Source organism: Canis lupus, chromosome X (genome assembly GCF_048164855.1).
Source record: "Canis lupus baileyi chromosome X, mCanLup2.hap1, whole genome shotgun sequence".
Taxonomy (NCBI): Eukaryota; Metazoa; Chordata; class Mammalia; order Carnivora; family Canidae; genus Canis; species Canis lupus.
This window is the reverse complement of record NC_132876.1, coordinates 24587873-24604655: the sequence shown is the minus strand read 5'-3', so window position 1 is coordinate 24604655 and position 16783 is coordinate 24587873. Positions and strand designations below refer to the sequence as shown.

Sequence of the window (16783 nt, the reverse complement as noted above, 5' to 3'; positions counted from 1 at the left end):
CCTTTAGTGGATGCTCTATTGGCAGTAGACACTTTCATTATTGTCAAAAAAAATCTTTTTTTTTTTTTTTTTACCATCTTTCTTGGAATGATTTTCCTGGGTATGTAATTTTAGATTGAGAGTAATGCTTCTCTAGCTCTTTTAAGGTGGCATTCCACTATCTTCTGGTTCCATTGTGTTTTGCTAAGTTATCTATAAACAGAAGTGTGTTATTAAGCCAGGACTCTCAAATATATCTAAAAAATAAAATACCTAATTTATAGTGATTTATATCATTCAATAATTTTCATAGCTATATCAAGCCAGCAATGTGACATTCTGAAAATGCAGTTGAGGAGACATGTGCAAAATAGACATTTCTTTTTAGTTTAATGGCTTTATTCCACTCAGGCTGAAATTTTGGGAATACCTCTTTGTGATTTGGTTCCCATCCTGTTCTTTTTGCCTGTATTACCTCTCATTTTCTTCTGTTCCACCAATCTATGTGAACTTGATTGTATGTACCCTTCTGTACTTTTCTCCAAGTATTTATAATTACATTAAAATATACATTTACATATGTACATACAAATGTGCATAGACATATATATGGGAAAGTGTCACTGTTTTGTTTACCAAATAGTTTGAATTACAAATACTTCTCTGAATTTTCCATTTGTCTCCATATTTTGTAAAAATAACACTAATGAGAAAAAATTCATATAGGCATAATTTATTTAGTAATTTATTTATTGATTACCATGAAATATTTCCAGTATTTTACCACTAACTAAATGAGGCCATAAACATAATTGAAATAAAAAACAAAAAGCAGAGGTGTTGATTCTTAATACTCCCACTGGGAATAGGAGCCTTGAACTTAGAGAGCCTTAATCAAATAGTGACTTCTATTCACATTTAGCCACTTTGCCAAGGAAAACAGCTCCATCCTATTTAGTTGCCTAATCCCTGATAACAGCAGAGAACCTTATTTTGCTAATAAAGGATCAATTGAGTGAAAGGGTCTGTTAATCCCTAACAGCAGGGTCGCATTTCTTTTAGGTAATTTCCCCTCCACCTCCCACACTTTCTCTGGTGATTTCTGTCTTTCCATAGCACGAGATCTGCCAAAAATATCCAAGATACTTGATTAAAATGAAGTCCCCAGGGATCCTACCAAGTCAGGCTTCTGGGCATGAGGCTCAAGCACCTGCTTTAACTATAAACCCTGCCATGTAGACACAACATTAACAAATAAAGGATTTCTCTGGAGAAAACAACTAACAATGTCCATGAGCCAGAAAGGGTGTAATAAAACTACTTAAAATGATTCATTATCTGGATAAGAAATTACTCTGCTGTTTTCAAAAATGAACTGAAACCAAAATGTCATATCAATTTTATCAAACACCATGCTAAAGCCCAAGGAAAGATGTCACCTTCCACAAGTGCTCCTGTGATCTTACACTTCAAGCAGTCCCTTGTGTTCTGGATTCCTTAAAAGCATCTTCTCTGAACAACATATGTCCCAAACTCCATGAAATCTGCAGAAGTGATCCACATCTGCTTGAAACTGCTCAGAGAGGTCACAATGGATGCACCTATCCATGCAGAAAAACATCTATCAGGAGAAGCTGTAATCTTGATGGGAGTTCCTCTGGAAGCCAGCTGTTCCAATTCTTTCATAAGTCTTTCCTCAAGCCCAGGGAAAAGAGTGGTGCCCCCAGACAGCACAATTTCCGCAAAAAGATTATTTTGGATGTCAGTGTCACACTTCATAATGCTGCTGGACACCATTTTGGAGAGTCCTGGGTTGTGAATACCCAGCTGATCGGGTGCAAAAAGAATTTCAGGCACTTGGTGCAGCTGGTCTCCAATGTAGATAACATTCCCGTCTGGCAGTCTGTATTCTCTCAGAACCTCTTCTGGCCTCTTGCATAGCTCTTTCTCTGGCTCCAAGGCCACATAACACAGCTTCTCTTTGATGTCACCAACTAAGGCCTTATTGAGTATGCAAGGGAAAGTACTTCCACTGGAAAGGAGGAGGCGAGTGAGGTGCTCTGTGATGTCCCTTCCTGCCACATAGAGCTTGGTGACAGCATGAGGCAGGGAATAACCCTCAAAGATAGGGACCGTGCAAGTGACCCCATCCCCACTGTCCACCACTAATCCTGTGACAGAGGCAGAGGCATATAGTGCTACCACTGCATGATTGGACAGGTAGAAAGCAGGCACATTGAAGGTCTCAAACATTACTTCGGCCATCTTCTCTCTAGTCTCCCTTGGGTTCAAGGAGGGCTCAGTCATGAGAACAGGTCGTTGACAAGGATTTACTCCTAGTTCCCACTCAAAAAGATACTTCCAAAGTTTCTCCATTTCATCCCATCTTGTTACCAGTCCACGCTCAATGGGGTAGTGCAAATGCAAGGCCTCATATTTGTATAGGGCTTTTTCTCCCACAAGGTACTTTTTCTTAGTGGCTTCTGATGATGGCATGTTGAATTTAGGATACCCCACAACAGAACTGATGATGCGACGGGGTCCAATCTCTCCAGACAGGCCTGCTTTGCAGAGTCCTGATCCATTGTCAAAAATTACAGCTGGAATATCTAATACATGTGGATTAAACATGTCTGAAGCATGCTCTTCTGAACTTAAAAAAAAAACACTTTGCCACTTTGTATGACAACAGGCACCTCTGGAAGATTTAAAACCACAGGATTCCAAAGTTCTCAGGTTAACACTCAGGAGGAGCTAGCAGGCTGTCCCCATTCCCCCAGAATACCCCATCTTCAACCCATGAATCTTGTCCCCTTTCAGGCATCCCAGGGACTGCTATGGCAATTTCAGTGATGATTGCCTCCTATGTAATAATCTAGCCAAGGCAACAATTATCCTCAGAGAGCAACAAAGGGATTTTAAGGGGTGGGGTCTCTGAGCCACCAATACTCCTAGCTTGTAGAAACATGAAAAAAGAGGAAGGTAGGTGCAGCTGGATGGCTCAGCAGTTGAGTGTCTGCCTTTGGCTCAGGTCATGGTCCTGGGGTCTTGGGATGGAGTCTTGTATTGGGCTCCCCACAGGGAGCCTGCTTCTCCCTTGGCCTATGTCTCTGTCCCTCTTTGTGTCTTTCATGAAAAAATAAATAAAATCTTAAAAAAATAAAAAGAGGAAGGTAAAGCATACCTATGAGCAATTTATGTCTATGAATCTGAAGCAAAAGCCTAGACATAGAACCAAGTAAAGCAACCAAACTGTGGGCTTCTTTCAGAAAACTGGCTTCTATGCACTGCTAAATTATTTTGGGGGAATGACAAAATATACCCTTCCCTTTGCTAAGGGGAGGAACTAACCACAAAACACAAGTTCAGATTGGAATAAAGATGCCCTTAATCCAGTTTCAGAGGTGCTCAGAAAACTCTTTTATTATCCCCCCATATGTGTTTCTTGTTTTCAACAGTTTTCTTGAGATAAATTTCACAAACAATACATCCACTCATTTATACTGTACATTCCTATGATTTTCAGTATATTCACTGATTTGTGAAAATCTCACAAAAATCAAGTTTTGAATATTTTATTTACCCCAAAAAGAAACCCTGTATCCTTCAGCTATCACTCTCTTTAGAGAGTCCTCCTGGGCCCTAAACATCACTAATATATTTTCTGTCTCTATAAATTTCTTCTGCCTTTTTCATATAAATGGAAGCATGTAGTATGAGGCCTTTTGTGTCTGACTTAATTAATTTAGCATATTGTCTGCAATATTCTTCCACTGTTTGGATATAATACAGTTTCTTTACCTATCTTACAGCATACTATTTATTTATAATCCTTATGTATCTATATAATATCAGCAGAAATATTCACTCTACTTCTTTGAACTTTTTTATAGAACTGGTTTTTAGGGGGCACCTGGGTGATTCACTTGGTTAAGTGTCTGCCTTTGGCTCAGGTCATGATCTAAGGGTCCCAACATGGGGCTCCCTACTTATTGAGGAACTGCTTCTCCCTCTCCCTCTTGCCTTTCTCCCCTGCTCATGCTCTCTTTCGGGCTCTCTCTCGCTCGCTTGCTCTCTCTCTCTCTCAAATAAATAAATAAAATCTTAAAAAAATTAAAAGAGCTGGCTTTTGGCTAGGGTAGTAATACTGATAGCAGACAAAATAGACTTTAAAACAAAGACTGTAGCAAGAGACATACATAATGATAAAGGGATCAATCCAACAAGGGGATATACCAATAATAAATATCTATGTATCCAACATAGGAGCACCAAAATACATAAAGCAAATATTAACAGACATAAAAAACTAAGAATAATATAATATTAATAGAGTACTTTAACAGGCCACTAACATCAATGGATATATCATCCAGACAGAAAACGAACAAGGAAACCATAGCTTTGAATGACATAGCAGTTCAGATGAAATTAACAGATATATACAGAATATATACATTCTTTTCAAGTGCCCATGAAACATTCTCCAGGATAGATTACATGTTAGACCACAAAACAAGTCTCATTAATTCTAAGAAGATTTAAATCATATCAGGCATCTTTTTTGAAGATTTAAATGATATCAAGCACCTTTTTTGACCACAGCAGCATGAAGCTAGAAATTAGTAAGAAGATTGGGCTCCTGTATGGAGCCTGCTTCTCCTCCCTCTGCCTGTGTCTCTGCCTCTCTGTGTCTCTCATCAATAAATAAATAAAACTTAAAAAAAAGAAATTAGTAAGAAGAAACACCTCTGGAAAAATCACAAACGCATTGAGGCTAAACAACATGCTACTTAACAGTTAATGGGTTCATGAAGAAATTAAAGAAGAAATTAAAGAATACATGGAGCCAAAAGAAAAAAAAAAGAATGAAAACAAAATGTTCCAGAATCTTTGGGATGCAGCAAAAGCAGTTCTAAGGAGGAAGTTTATAGTGTAGAGGCCTACCTCATGAAACAAGAAGAATCTCTAAACAACCTAAACTTACATATAAAAGGCTGAAAAAAGAATAATAAAGCCCAAAGCTCTCAGGAGAAAGGAAATAGTAAAGATTAGAGCAGAAAAAAATGAAATACAAACTAAGTAAAACAACAGACAAAATCCAATGAAACCAAGTGTTGTTTCTTTGAAAAAATAAACAAAACCAATAAACATTACAGGCTCATCAAAAAAAGAAAACAAATACATAAAATTATAAATGAGGGAGGAGAAATAAAAACTGATTCCAAAGGATTATAAGAATATTATGAAATATTACATGCCAACAAATTGGATAACCTAGGAGAAATGGATAAATTCCTGGAAACATATAATCTCACAAAACTGAATCAGTAAGGAATAAAAATTTAAAGAAACAAATTGCTAGTAATGAAACTAATCACTATTCAAAAAATTCACAGCAAACAAAAGTCCTGGTGGAGATGATTTTACAGGTGAATTCCATTAAACATTTAAAGAGGTATTAATACCTATTCTTCTCTATCTTCCAAAAAAAATAAGAGGAAGGAAAAGTTCCAAATTAAGTCTATGAGGACAGTATTACCTCACTACCAAAACCAGACAGACACTACAACAAAAAAAAAAACAGAATAACTATAGACAGATATCTACAGACCAATAACATAGGTGTAAAAATCTTCAACATAATATCAGCAAACTGAATTCAACAATTTTTATTTATATTTATTTATTTATTTATTTATTTATTTATTTATTTATGATAGTCACAGAGAGAGAGAGAGAGAGAGAGAGGCAGAGACACAGGCAGAGGGAGAAGCAGGCTCCATGCACCGGGAGCCTGATGTGGGATTCGATCCCGGGTCTCCAGGATCATGCCCCGGGCCAAAGGCAGGCGCCAAACCGCTGTGCCACCCAGGGATCCCCTCAACAATATATTTAAAAATCATTCACTATGATCAAGTAAGATTTATTCTAGTGATACAAGTGTGTTTCAATACTTGCAAATATGTGTGATAAGTCACATTTATAAGAAAAAGAATAAAAACCGTGTGATCATCTCAATAAATGTAAAAAAAAAAGCATTTGACAAAATATATCATCCATTTATAATAAAAACTCTCGACAAAGTGGAGTTAGAGGGAACATACCTCAACATAATGAAGGCCATTTATGAAAAACCAATAGCTAACATCATACTCAATGGTGAAAAACTGAGAGGTATTACTTTAAGTCATGAAAATACAAGTACGTCCATTCTCACTACTTTTATTCAACATAATACTGGAAGTCTGAACTATAGCAAAAAGAAAAGAAAAGAATAAATAAATAAATAAATAAATAAATAAATATCTAAATTGGTAGGGAAGAAGTAAAACTATCATTATTTGCAGATGATATGACACTATATATAGAAAACCCTAATGACTCCAACAAAAAAAAAATTAGAACGGATTCATGACTTCAGTAAAGTCATAGGGTACAAAGTCTAAGTGCAGAAATCTGTTGCCTATATATAGATAAATAATGAAGTAGCAGAAAATTAAGAAAAGCAATCTTATTTATAATTACACTAAAAAGTACCTAAGGAAAAAATTAACCAAGGAGGTAAAAGATCTGTACTCTGAAAACTATAAAACACTGACAAAAGAAAATTGAAGAGGACCTAAAAAGATTGAAAGATATTCCATGCTTATGGATTGGAAGAATTAATATCATTAAAATGATCATACTACTCAAAACCATCTACAGATTCAATGCAATTCCTATCAAAATACAAAGAGCATTCTTCACATGACTAGAACAAATAATACTAAAATTCTTATGGAACCGCAAAAGACCTTGAATAACAAAAGCAATTCTGACAAAGAACAAAGCTGGTGGTATCATAATTCCAGATTTCAAAATATATTAAAAAGCTGTAGTAATCAAAACAGTATGATATTTTCATAAAAACAGACACAAAGATCAATGAAACAGAATAGAGAACCAAGAAATAAACCCCACACTTATATGATCAATTAATCTGTGATAAAAGAGGCAATAATATACAATGGAGAAAAGACAGTGACTTCAACAAATGGCTCTGGAAAAACTGAACAGCTACATAAGAAAGAATAAAACTAGAACACCATACACAAAAAATATACTCAAAATAGATTAAGGATTTAAATGTGAGACCTGAAACCATTTTTAAAAATTCTGAAAAAAAAAGACTTAGGGAGCAATCCTTTTGACTTTGGCCATAGCAACATTTATCTAGATAGATCTCCTGAGGCAAGGGAAACAAAAGCAAAAATAAACTACCAGGACTACATCAAAATAAAAAACCTTCTGCACAGTGAGGGAAGCCACCAGCAAAATAAAAGACAACCTACTAAATGAGAGAAGGGAGACGTTTGCCAATAATATATCTGATAACTGGTTAACATCAAAAGTATATAAAGAACTTACACAACTCAATACCCAAGAAACAAATAATCCAATGAAAAATGGGCAGAAGATCTGAATAGACATTTTTCCAAAGAAGACATACAGTTGGCCAATATATACATGAAAGATAATCAACATCACCAATCATTAGAGAAAGGCAAATCAATATCACAATGAGATATCACCTTGGGCTTATCAGAATGGGTAGACTTGAAAAAAAGAAAGAAGAAAAGAAGAAAGAAAGAAAGAAAGAAAGAAAGAAAGAAAGAAAGAAAGAAAGAAAGAAGAAAGAAAGAAGATGAAAGAAAGAAAGAAGAAAGAAAGAAGAAAAAGAAAGAAAGAAAGAGAGAGAAAGAAAGAAAGAAAGAAAGAAAGAAAGAAAGAAAGAAAGAAAGAAGAAAGAAAGAAGAAAGAAAGAGAGAGAGAGAAGAAAGGAAAGAAAGAAAGAAAGAAAGAAAGAAAGAAAGAAAGAAAGAAAGAAAGAAAGAAAGAAAGAAAGAAAGAAAGAGGGATCGCTGGGTGGCGCGGCGGTTTGGCGCCTGCCTTTGGCCCAGGGCGCGATCCTGGAGACCCGGGATCGAATCCCACATCGGGCTCCCGGTGCATGGAGCCTGCTTCTCCCTCTGCCTGTGTCTCTGTCTCATTCTCTCTCTCTCTCTCTGACTATCATAAATAAAAATTAAAAAAAAAAAGAAAGAAAGAAAGAAAGAAAGAAAGAAAGAAAGAAAGAAAGAAAGAAAGAAAGAAAGAAGAAAGAGAATGAATGAATATTGGCAAGTATGTGAAGAAAAAGGAACCCTCGGTACTGTTACTGGGAATGTAAATTGGTACAATTACACTGGAAAACAGTATGACAACTAATAAAAAAGAAAAAAAATAGGAAGACCATATGATCAGTAATCTTACTACTGGCTTTTTACTCAAAGCAAACAAAAACACTAATTTAAAGGGGTAAATGCACTCCTATGTTATTGCAGACTCACAATAGCCAAGATATAGAAACAAGCCAAGTGTCTATTTATAGATGAATGGATAAAGATATGTTATACATATACAGTGAAATATTATTCAGTAAAAAAGAATGAGATCTTGACATTTCTGACTACATGGATAGACCTGGATGGTATTGTGATAAGTGAAATGAGTGAGACAGAGAAACACAAATACAACATGATTTCACTTATGTGTGAAATCTAAGAAACAAAACAAATGAATAAAGAAACAAACAAAAACCGAAAAATTGGACTATTAAATATGGAGAGCAAACTGTTGGTTTCCAGATGGGAGGTGGATGGGAAGATGGGTGAAACAGATGAAGGTAATTAAGTGGTACAAATTTACAGTTATATAATAAATGTCACAGAGGTGAAAAGTACAGCATAGGAATTTTGTCAATAATGCAGTATTTACGGTGACATATTTTGATTACGCTTATCATGGAGAGTGCTAAGTAATGTATAGAATTGCTGAATCAGGACGTTGTATGTTTGAAACTAATATAACATTTTATTTTATACTTCAACTTAAAAGTTTTAAAAATAGGGCAGCCTGGGTGGCTCAGTGGTTTAGCGTCGCCTTTGGTCTTGGGCGTAATCCTGGAGACCCGGGATGGAGTCCCACATCAGGCACCCTACATGGAGCCTGCTTCTCTCTGTACCAATCTTTATCTCTCTCTCTATCTCTCTCTTTCATGAATAAACAAATACAATTTTTTAAAAAGTAGGTTAAAAAGTTTTAAAACTAAAAGAACCAGATTTTGCTTTCATTGATTTCCCTATTATTTTTATATTCTCTATTTCAATAATTCCTGCACTATTTTTTAAATCATTTCATTCCTTTTGTTCTTCTTTCTCCAGTGTGCTCAGTTGGAAGGTTCAGAAATGGATGAGGCACATTTCTATTTTTTAATATAGAATTAATATTTTTTAATTCATTTTATTTGTCAATTTGGCTAAGCTATTGTGTCCAATTGTTTGGTGAAACACTAGTCTATATGTTTCTGTGAAACTATTTTGTAGATATAAATAACATTTAAATTCTGTTTACTTAAATAAAGGCAATTAAGGTGGGTGAGCTTCAAATAATCAACTGAGAACCTTTGGAGCAATGATAAAAGTTTCTTGGAGAAAAAGGAATTCTTCCTCAAGACTGAGTTTTCAGGCTGGCCATTTCTGACTAAAGACTGTAACATTGTGATGGTTAAATTTATGTTGACTTGATTTGGCTAAGGAATGCACAGATAGCCTGTACAAGATTATCTCTGAGTGTATCCCTGAAGATATTTCTTGCAGAGATTAGCATTTGAATTGGTAAAGTGAGTAAGGAAAATTAGCCTCACCAATGCAAGTAAACATTATTCAAACTGTTGAAGGCCCTGAATAGAACAAAAAGGCAAAGGAAAAGTAAATTTACTTTCTGAAAGAGGATGTCTCTGGGACACTCATCTCCTGCTGTTGGACAATAAACACAGCTGCTTTTGATTCTTGGACCTTTAAACATAGACCAGAACTTTCACCATTGACTCCCCTGATTCTCAGTTATTTAAGTTTGAACTGGAATTATACTACCAGCTTTCCTGAGTCTCCAGGTTACATATGGCAGTACATAGGACTTCTCAGTTTCCATAACTGCATGAGCAATCCCTCATAATCTATCATCTATCTATCATCTATCTATCTATCTATCATCTATCTATCATCTATCTATCATCTATCTATCATCATCATCATCTATCCATCCACCCATTCTTTTAGATTTATTTCTCTGGAGAACCCTAATTCAAACATCAAGTCTTCTTTTTCCAGCATTTTTGAGATACACTTGATATATCAAAATTACAAATATATGGAAGATGGCTGAAGAGTAGGGTCCCCAAATCACCTGTCTCCACCAACTTACCTAGATAACCTTCAAATCATCCTGAAAATCTACGAATTCAGCCTGAGATTTAAAGAGAGACCAGCTGGAACGCTACAGTGAGAAGAGTTCACGCTTCTATCAAGGTAGGAAGACGGGGTTGGGGGGAAGAAATAAAGAAACAAAAGGCCTCCAAGGGGGAGGGGCCCCGCGAGGAGCCGGGCTAAGGCCCGGGCGAGTGCCCCCAGGACAGGAGAGCCCCGTCCCGGAGACGCAGGAGCTGCACCAACCTTCCCAGGCGGAAAGGGGCTCACAGGGAGTTGGAGCAGGACCCCAGGAGGGCGGGGATGCCCTCAGGCTCCCTGGGACACTAACAGACACCTGCGCCCCCGGGGGAGAGTGCGCCGAGCTCCCTAAGGGCTGCAGCGCGCATGGCGGGACCCGGAGCAGCTCGGAGGGGCTCGGGCGGAGGCTCCGCGGAGGGGGCTGCGGGGCGGGAGCAGCTCGGAGGGGCTCGGGCGGCAGCTCCGCGGAGGGGGCTTCGCGGCAGCGCGAATCCAACAGCGCAGGCCCCGCAGCACAGGGCGCCGGGACACAGCCCAGGATCTGGTTACATCTAATCAATGGAATATTATTCAATGCTAAAAAGAAATGAGGTGTCAAGCCATGAAAAGACACAGAGTACACTTGAGTGCATATTGCTAAATGAAAGAAGCCAATTTAAATGGGTCAAATAATAATAATGTATGATTCCAACTACATAACACCCTGGAAAAGGCAAAACTATGGAAATAACTAAAAATAAGAAGATCAGTGGTTGTCAGGGGTGTGTGTGGGGATGGGGAGAAGGAATGTATAGGCAGAGCAAAATGAAAATCCTGAAACTTTCAACCTTTTGAATAATAAATTTCAATTTGCTTCTTTGTTCAGTCCTCGGCAACCCCTATTCTATTTTCTGCTTCCATGAGTATATTTTTGATACTTCATGTATTGGAATTATGCAATATTAGTCCTTCTGTTACTGCTTTAATTTCACTTAGCATAATGTCTTCATGATTCATTTACACTGTCACATATGGTAAGATTTCCTTTATTTTAAAATGAATAATATCCATTGTATGAATATACCATATTTTCTATATGCATTTATCTCTTGATAGATGTTCAGATTATTTCCACATATTTGAAATTATGAGTAATTCTACAATAACATGAGAGTACAAATATCTCTTCAAGATCTTAATTTAAATTATTTTTGGTAAATACCCAAGAAGTAGGAAATTGGATAATATGACAGTTATATTTTTTTAGTTTTTTGAGGAAAATCTATACTCTTTTCCATAAAGATGGCACCATTTTATATTTCCATCAACAGTGTAAAAAAAGTTTCAATTTCCCCAAATCCTTACCATTACTTGTATCTTTTTTTAATTTTTGACAACAGATATTGTATAGGTGTAAAGGCATATCTCCTTGCAGTTTTGATTTGTATTAAACTGGTAATTAGTAATATTGAGCATTTATTCATATACTTGCTGACCATTCGTATATCTTTTTATGTTTGTTTAACATATATGCCTATTTAAGCCCTTTGACCTTTTAAAAATCAGGTTGCTTTGTTGTTATTGAGTTGTGGCAATTTCCTATATATTTGGAGATTAACCTGCTTTCAGATATATAATTTGTAAATAATTACTTTTGTTTCATAAGTTTCCTTTTCACTGTGTTGATTGTGTACTTTACTGTGCAAACCATTTAGTTGCATAAATTCTCACTTGTTGAACTTGTTTTTGCTACCTATGTCTTTAGTGTCATATAAGAAAATAATTTGCCCAGATCAATGTTATAGGGATCCCTGGGTGGCGCAGCGGTTTGGCGCCTGCCTTTGGCCCAGGGTGCGATCCTGGAGACCCGGGATCGAATCCCACGTCGGGCTCCCGGTGCATGGAGCCTGCTTCTCCCTCTGCCTGTGTCTCTGCCTCTCTCTCTCTCACTGTGTGCCTATCATAAAAAAAAAAGAAAATAATTTGCCCAGATCAATGTTATAAAGGTTTTCCTATGTATTTTCTTTTAGGAGTTTCAAATTTTCAGGTCTTACTTGTAAGCACTCCATCTATTTTGAGTTGGTTTTTGTGTATTGTATAAGAAAAAGGTTCAATTTCACTTTTTACATGTGGATATCCAGTTGTTTCAACACCATTTATTGATAAAACAATCTTTTCTATATTGTGTATTCTTGGCACCTTTGTCAAAAATCAGTTGACCATATATACTTAGATTTATATATGGTCTGTATTTTGTTCCACTGAGCTTTATGTCTGCCTTCATGTCAGTACTGTGCTTATTACTATAGCTTTTCAATAAACTTTGAAATAAAAAAATGTGATAATGTGATGTCTTCAACTTGGTTTTTTATTGACTAAGACTGCCTTGGCTTTTTGGAGTATTTTGTGGTTCCATATCAATTTTAAGAATGCCTTTTCTATTTCTGTCAGGAAAAAAACACCACGGGGATTTTGATAGATATTTTATTCTCTATGCAGATCACATTGGGTAAAATGGACATTTTAACATTATAAAGTCTTCTACTCCAGGAAATGGGATGTCTGCATTTACTTGCATATTCTTTAATTTCTTCAATCAACATATCCTACTTTCAGTGTATAAATCTTGTACTTCTTTAGTTAATTCATAATATAAATGCAATTGTTTTCTTAAATTATTATTTTGGGGTAGTTTAGGGTGAACACATAGAAATGCAACTAGTTTGGCATAATTATTTTGTATCCTCAAATTTACTGAATTTGTTTATTAGTTCCAACAGGTGTGTGTGTGTGTGCGTAGTCTTTAAAGTTTTCAACATATAAGATCATGTCACCTAGACAGAGCTATTTTTACTTTTTCTTTTCCGATTGTCTTTTATTTCTTTTTCTTGCCTAATCTCTTGCCTGATGTGCAGGAATTTTAGTATTATGTTGAATAGGAATGATGAGACTGTGCACCTTTGTTTTGTTCTTCATGTTACGAAAAAAACTTTCGACCTTTCACCATTGAGTGTGATGTTACAGCTGGGTTTGCTATATAAGGCCTTTATTATTTTAAGGCATGTTTATTCTATACCCAATGTGTTGAGAGTTTTTAGCATGAAAAGTGTTCAGGGTTTTCATGTGTTTTATCTGCATCTATTGAGATGAGAGTATAATTTTTCTTTCATTCTGTTAATGTGGTGTATCACATTTATTGATTTTCATATGTTGAACTATACTTGTTTCACATAGATAAATCACACTTGATCACAGTGTATTGTCCTTTTAATGTGCTGTTAAATTTGCTTTGCTGGTATTTTTTTTGGAGAATTTTTGCATCTATATTCATAAGGGATATAGGCCTCTGGTTATCTTTGTTTAGAGTCTCCTTATCTGGTTTTGGTATCAGGGTAATGCTGGACTCCCAAAATGAGTTTGGGAGTGTTTCTTCCTCTTCAATTTTTGAAAGAGTTTAAGAATTGGCATTAACTCTTTTTAAAACATTTAGTAAAACTCATCAACAAAGTCATGTGATCCTGGGCTTTTCTTTGTTGAGAGATTTCAGATTACTGATTCAATGTCTTTATTTGTTATTGGTCTGTTCAAATTTTCTATTTTTTCATGATTCAGATGTAGTAGGCTATACGCTTTTAGAAATTTATCCATTTCTTTTAGGTTGTTCAATTTGTTGGTGTACTATTTCTCATAGTCATCTCCTAGGATCCTTTGTTTTTCTGTGGTATCAGTTATCATGTATCCTCTTTCATTGGTAGTTATATTTATTTGAGTCCTATTTTTTTCTTGATAAGTATAGCTAATAGCTTGTTAATTATATTTTAAAAACAACTTTCTTTTCATTGATAATTTCTATTGTCTTGTATTCTCTATTTCATTAATTTCTGCTTTGATTTTTGTTATCTCCTTCTACTAATTTTGGGCTTAATTTTCTCATTTTTCTAGTTTACTGAGTTCTAAAGTTAGATTGTTTATTTCAGATCTTTTATCTTTTAATGTAGGCATTTAACACTATAACCTTCCCTTTTAGCACTACTGTTGCTGCATCTCATAATCTTTGGTATGTTGTGTTTCCATTTTTGTTTCAATATTTTTTATTCCCCTTTTAATTTCTTCTTTAATCCATTGGTCACACAAGTGTGTGTTGTTTAATTTCCACATATTTGTAAGCTTCCCAATTTTCCTCTTGTTACTGATTTCCAGTTTTACCTCATTGTAGTCAGAAAGATAGTTGATATGATTTCAATCTTTTTAAATTTGCTAAGACTTGTTTTGTGATCTAACATATGATATGTTCTGGAGAATGTTCTATAAGTGTTTGAGGGGAAAAATGTCTATTATGCTGCTATTGGCTGGGATATTCTGTATGTCTGTCAGATCCATTTGATCTAAAATATGGTTCAAGACCTATGTTTGCTTATTGATTTTCTGTTTTGGTGGTATATCCACTGTTGAAAGTGGGGTATTAATATCTACTAATGTTATTATATTATTCTTGAATATTACTTCCTTCAAATTTGTTAATATTTGCCTAATATATTTAGATGATCTGATTTTGGTTTTATATATATTTACAATTGTTTACCCTACTGATTAATTGACCATTTTTCTATGTATAAGTATTTTCTTGGTCTCCTGTTACAGTTTTTGACTTAAAGTATATTTTGTCTTATAATGTATAGCTACCTCTACTCTGTTTGGTATTACTTTTGCATTGAATATGTTTTTCCATCCCTCCACTTTGAGCTACCGTGTGCCTTTAAATCTGAAGTCTCTTGTAGGGATTATATATTTAATCTTGTTTGTTTTATTGATTTAGTCATCTTATCACTTTTGATTAGAGAACTTAATCCATTCACATTTATAATAATTATTGATAGGTAAAAATTCACTATTGCCAATTTGTTGTTTTCTGGCTATTCTTAGTTCTCTTGTTCCTATTTCCTCTCTTGCTGTCTTCCTTTGTAAACTGAAAGTTTTCCATAATGGTATTCTTTGATTCTCTTCTCTTTATCTTATATTTCTCTACTTTAGTTTTATATCTTGTGGGTACCCTGATGCTTACTTGAAATAACTTATTGATATAGCAGTTTATTTAAGCTAATAAAAAACTTTATTTGCAAACTACTTTTTTTGCTTACTTTTTACTTATTCTGTTTTTGATGTCACATTTTACATCTTTTTATGTAGTGTATTTTGTGGATATTTTGAATGATCTGTTTGTTACATCATGTATTACCATATCGTTAGACTCAGTTTCTGGAGATTAAATTTGTTTCTTTTTTGGGGGGATGTATCCAACTTTTAAACTTTCCTTAACTCTTTATGTTGGTATCTGTTTATTAGAAAAATCATCCAGTTTTCTCAGTCTTCCTGGACTAGACTTGTACAGGAGGAGAACCTCACCAGTCTGGCAAGAGATTCTGAAAGACTCAAAACTTCATGCTAGTACAAACTACCACAGTTGTTATGGCATGTAGAATATTTTTATCCCATCAGGACTCTGAGATAGCTGAGACAAAATCCTGTACTTTACATAGGCCCAAGAATGTCAAAATATTGAACATGTAGTCCAACACTCCCTCCACAGAGATAAGTTGGATCTGGGGTTTTCACCTACTCACTATATGCTTAGTTGGAAGAAGGGACTATGATGAGTTCTTTTGTATTGTACAAACAACTATATTTGTTCTCAGTGGTTATCAGGTGTCTAGAGTATGCCAGGTCATTTCAGAGATCTAAGATATCCAAAACAGGCGCCAGTACCTTTGTTAGACTACAAAAAGTTTGGATGTTGGATATATAATCCACCTTTAACCCTTCCAGGAAGAAACTAGGAGCTGAGGATTTCTTTCTGATAATATGACACTATGCTTGAGGCAGGGATTCTGGTGAAATTGTCTCTTCTATCTTCCTACCAGTTTCAGTGTGCTACTTTCACACTCAGTTCAGGTTTAGGAGCCTCTTAACTACTTTCTGGATTTCTCAAAAAAGGAATTTATCCATTAATTGTTGTTAAATTAGTGTGTTCATGGATTTTTTTGTAAAAGAGTGAGAGGAAAGGTAGGCAAAAAGTGAAAAGTGGTAGAAGGTAGAAAGATGCCATTTCAACAAAGAACATATGTTCTCCTCATGATGGAATGAGTCTCAGACATGTTCACCCCACACACTGTGAACAATTATGAAAGTGAAAAAAATATACAAGGTAACTGTTTACAATAATTGGGCAAGATATATCTCTGAACTGACATCCCTGTGATTAAATAATTAACATGACCACACTGACCTGCAGTCAACTATCAAGTGGTCTAACAAACAAGAAGTTAAAGATCTAAAAAAAGTAGAAAGGAAAAGAGTAGGAGAATAACTATGTAAGATATGCATTTTCACCTCTGTAGTGTAAATAACTTGAAAATTTTCACTCTAATCCTTAAAACAAGAAAGAGTAAAACAAATTGAAAAGTGAGTTTTTTCCCCATCAAAAAACAGGTTGCAATGTAAACCACCACCACAAAATC

At 35.3% G+C, this 16783-nt stretch overlaps 1 protein-coding gene across 1 annotated transcript; it reads right to left on the bottom strand.

Moving 5' to 3' along the window:
* Positions 1-1366: 1366 nt before the first annotated feature.
* On the bottom strand, positions 1367-2816 carry ACTRT1 (actin related protein T1). Its single transcript, XM_072817691.1, has one exon. It carries the CDS (start codon positions 2608-2610, stop codon positions 1477-1479), a length of 1134 nt encoding a protein of 377 aa, XP_072673792.1. The 5' UTR covers positions 2611-2816; the 3' UTR covers positions 1367-1476.
* Between the last annotated feature and the right edge of the window lie 13967 nt (positions 2817-16783).